General features: G+C 37.9%; 2 protein-coding genes across 2 annotated transcripts; both read left to right on the top strand.

Moving 5' to 3' along the window:
• Nucleotides 1–295: 295 nt before the first annotated feature.
• TM35_000044630 (putative dual specificity protein phosphatase) lies at nucleotides 296–1,525 on the top strand (the record flags this gene model as incomplete). The annotated part of the gene is made up of 1 exon (XM_029022657.1): nucleotides 296–1,525. One exon carries the CDS (start codon nucleotides 296–298, stop codon nucleotides 1,523–1,525), a length of 1,230 nt encoding a protein of 409 aa, XP_028886315.1.
• Nucleotides 1,526–1,857: 332 nt separating this feature from the next.
• Nucleotides 1,858–4,350, top strand: TM35_000044620 (uncharacterized protein; the record flags this gene model as incomplete). Its single annotated transcript, XM_029022656.1, has 1 exon — nucleotides 1,858–4,350. One exon carries the CDS (start codon nucleotides 1,858–1,860, stop codon nucleotides 4,348–4,350), a length of 2,493 nt encoding a protein of 830 aa, XP_028886314.1.
• Nucleotides 4,351–4,419: the final 69 nt, after the last annotated feature.

The following is a 4,419-nucleotide window of genomic DNA, read 5'->3' as shown; positions in this document are numbered from 1 at the left end:
TATATATATATATATATATATATATATACGAATATAATTTGTATTGTTTATTGTCATTATGTGTGTGTCTGCATCCATATTCCTCTTTTTATTATTTACTTTATTTTTTTCTTCTTCTTTAGATAGGGGTTTTTTATTTTATTTTATTTTCTCCTAGACCTCTTTTGAATACTTGTGGGAGGTCTCTTTTCTCTTTTTTTTTTTTTTTATTAGTTGTTGCTATTGTTATTTTCACTTAGTTATACGATTAAACGGTGCCCCCGTCCCCCCGCTCCCCTCACTCGCCTAAACAAACATGACCGGTTTAAGGCGTGAGGATGAACTCAAATTGAAAGAATTAAATGAACTTTGCCAGCAGGTGGGCCGACGAAATCTACCGGAGGATGATCAACTCTATATGCTTTATCTAGAAGACTGTTATGATTCTTTCCTGGAGGAGGGATTGCGAAAACTTCGTGGGGAATACGAAAAGGAATCTCTGAAAGGTATTAAACGACTCTTTCGATGCAAATCAAAGAATAATAAATTGGAATGTAATCAACATAGAAATAATAATATATTAACAGTGCCATCATCTAATAGCAGTGCTACTGGTACAACAACAACAACAACAACAACAACAACAGAAGAGGAAGAAGAAGAAGAAGAGAGAGATAAGGAAAGCGGTGTATCTATTTCTTCACATTTAGATAAACCCGCAGCAGTGAGCTCTTCAGAGAGATGTGGAAACAAACTGTGGAGTTGGATCACGGATGATATTGTCGTTGGTGGAGTACCGCATGCGAGTTCTCATCCCACTGCGGGGCATTTACTTGAATTCTGGCGACAGTGTGTGGCGAGAGGTGGTTCAGCACTTACGGTGATTTCTTGTTTAGAAGCGGAGGAAACAATTCCAGCAGGATTTGCAACGTTAAAGGATTGGCAACGATTTACTGGAATAACAGAGTTTTACTTGGTGCCATTTATTCCATCGGAGAAACAGGAGAATCCACCGGAAGTGAGTAAAGAGATGATGGAGGAGTTGGTGATGCTTTGTAGTAACGTTTACAATGCATATCCCATTCTTAATAATAATAATAATAATAATAATAATAATAATAATAATAAAGATAAGAATAATGATAGTGATTGCAGGTGTAGTCCATGTGGAAAGGGTTTATGTTGGAAGTTTCACCTTGGAAAAGGAAAACGCAGGTTTACATCTGATATAAAGACACACCGCATAGTGTATATAATGTGCAAAACAGGTCAAACACGGTCCTGGGTGTTGGCAATGGTGTATCTGATGACACAGTATAGTATGGAGTATAATGAGGCCAATCAACTCTTGTGTCGAATGCGGGCATTTGAACCGAGTCCATCGCAGGTGGAATTTGCATTTAAAGTATCAGACTATATTCATCATCCACGAACTGTTGAAAAGACAATGGAGGAACAAATGTATTCTGAAGTATTGACTCAGGTACTTTCTCTTTCACCTCTTTACCGAGAGCGACTCTTGCGTGATCTTGAAAAGTTAACCTAGTGAAGTATATTATTGAGTGGGATGGATTTTGAGTTATGAAGAAATGCTTATTTTTCTACTATCCTCCAAGTATATGTTTAGTTTTTTTATTTTATTTTGTTACTATCGAATTGAGAGAAAAGGGGGTAGAATTTCCTCTATGCTTACACACATAAATATATATATATATATATATATGTATATATATGTGTAAAGGTGTGTATGTGTGCCAATCTATATCCAGTTCCATCCTTTTTTTTTTTTTTGTTTCCTTTTGCTTCTATTGCTTATAATAATAGTAATAATAGTACAAATAAAGAAGAAAACGAAAACAAAAAAAAAAAAGAGAAAAAATGCTCAGTACAGTACCGTCTCTGCGTGGGATGGTGTTATTTACGACCGCAGCTGCGGTGGAGTCTTTGACATCAAACTCCTGCACAGAGAAGTCGACCAGAGATGCCAAACAGGGAGAAACAACTCAAAGCGGACAAGAGACATCAGAGGAAATACTCTTCAAGGCCTTTAAACAGGAGTTAAACACATCTCCATGTACACAACACACACTTCTTAGTTCTATTCCTGTGGGAAAGGGAAGATCAAAGGGTCAACTCAATAAGTATCGCTGTATTTCTCTGCAGCGTCCCGCAAATGGCAGCTACAGTTATTCTTTATATCTCATTAACTTGGATCACTTATATGATGAAAGTGTTGATTTACTTAACGAGGCACATCAATGGTGGTTGACGGCTTTAAAGGATATTCAAAGGAATAACACTCATCATCATCATCATCATCATCATCATAAGTTTGAGAATAGCAACAACGATGGTGGTGTTGAGATGGAAAAACCTGAAATAATCCTTATTGTAATTTCTCCCACAGAGGCTCAAATGAGAAAAAGAAGAAGACCTGGAAGTATGTTACCATCTCTTGTACGAATTACATCAGAGAATGTGATGGAAAATGTTGAGGAGATGCATGTACGGCTTTGTGGATTTCCACATCATATTCATTTCAAAATATCAAGAGAACAACTTCAATGTCTTTCCTCATTTTCTACTAAAGACAACACTTCCACATCTATGAGTGAATGGGATTGGCTCATTCTACAGCCAAAGGAACTTGTTGTTTCTCACACATGGTGTAGTTTGACGTTTATATCTAGTGATTTCATAACTCATTCCATTTTCTTTTTGGAGTGGTGTATTCCAAGTGATTTTGTTTGGTCTTCACCGCAGTCATCCGCAGATGGATGGGAATGTGATATACTTGGCAGATTATTACGAGATATTACTAAACATCAACACACTATGGATAGTCCCACACATGTTAACAACTACAACGACTACTCCTATTATCATCAACAAGAACAAGAACAAGAACAACAATATCATCCAATCTCTAAGCGACACCGGTTAGAAGATACAGAGGCGTTTGTAGACATGGTTTCTCATGTATCACCAGAAACTGTAAACACCACAGAGGCTCTTGAATATGCAAAGAAAGTGGTGGATATGCGTTTTGTTGAGATGATGTGTACAAGAAGGGCTCTCACGCCAGACAGAGAAGCCACAGTGAGAAGTCTTCTTGGACAACTCCGCATGATGGAGGAGACACACACTCTTCACGATATCACTATTAACAACAATGAAAAGACGAATTATTCTTTTTCTGCTATTATGCCGACGAAACAAACAGAACGAGTGAAGAAGGAATGGGAAAAATTACAACAGAGCCACCACTATCATTATCATCATAAAGAAAAACAACAACAAGTGCCACTCTCCCATTTAGAAGAAGAAGAAAAAAAAGAAAAAGAAGAGAGAAGAATACATCCTTTTTTGGAGAAACTACAAGAGCGATTATTACATTCAAACAAACGAAATACAGTGTGTCCATTGCAGTTTACGGGAGATGCGGAAAAACTGCTGGAGGCCCCACGTATCGCTGAAGAGATACTTCACGCACCGCAGCAAGATGCGATTGAACTTGCAGATGTGGCTCAGTTAAGAATGTTAATAAAGTCTGATGTGAACTCCTCTTCTTATTCCTATTCTTCTTATCTTCCTTGTGGAGATCTTCGAAGTATACTCGAGGCATCTATGGACGCGTACATCACATCAGCGGCGGATGGGGAAGATGAAAAGATGATGAAGCCAACAAGGTTCACTCCATATAAAGAAGAAGAAAAAGAGGAAAAAGAAGAAAAAGAAGTAGTAGTAGAAGAAGAAGCAGCTAGGGAGAATGGAGTAAGACTACTGGAAGTAATGGGTGATGCTATTCTTAACGCTGTGAATGCCTTTGCTGGGAATAGAGATAACACACATAAAGAATCCTGCAGTAGTGTGGATGATGTGATTCAACACGTGTGGAATGTTATTACAGAATACCTTGAAAGTGATAGGAATAATGATACTGAACCCTTTCGTTCAGCTGAAATACATTCAAAGACTGATTGGATACGATCACGTCTTCAAGAGGCTATTTCCGCTTGTGTAACCATAGATGATGATAATGATGATAATAATAATAATAATAATGTGGGAAATACGAAAGAGCGCAGAAATCTACTCTGGCTCTCACACGCTGCGTTTCTCATCTCTCACACTGCCATTCCAAATACCGCAATAGACCCACCGCCGCCGCCAATATGCAGAAGAGGTGAAGTGATAACAAGTGAGGAACACACACGGCGTGTTGTGCGAGCGATGGAGGCACACGTTTTCTTTCTTGATGCCGCACTCTGTGCGTTTGATAGTGCGATTCTCAATCGATGGAAAGAGGCTCGGGAGGCACTGCAGCAAAGAGAAAAGGAAAAAGGGAAAAAGAAAACACGATGTGTTTAGTTTTAATTCTACTTTTATGATGGGATATATATATATATATATATATATATATATATATATATATATATA

The sequence above is a fragment of the Trypanosoma theileri genome (assembly GCF_002087225.1).
Source record: "Trypanosoma theileri isolate Edinburgh chromosome Unknown TM35_Tth_4_V1, whole genome shotgun sequence".
In the NCBI taxonomy this organism is placed as follows: Eukaryota; Euglenozoa; class Kinetoplastea; order Trypanosomatida; family Trypanosomatidae; genus Trypanosoma; species Trypanosoma theileri.
This window is presented reverse-complemented; position numbering and strand designations above follow the sequence as displayed.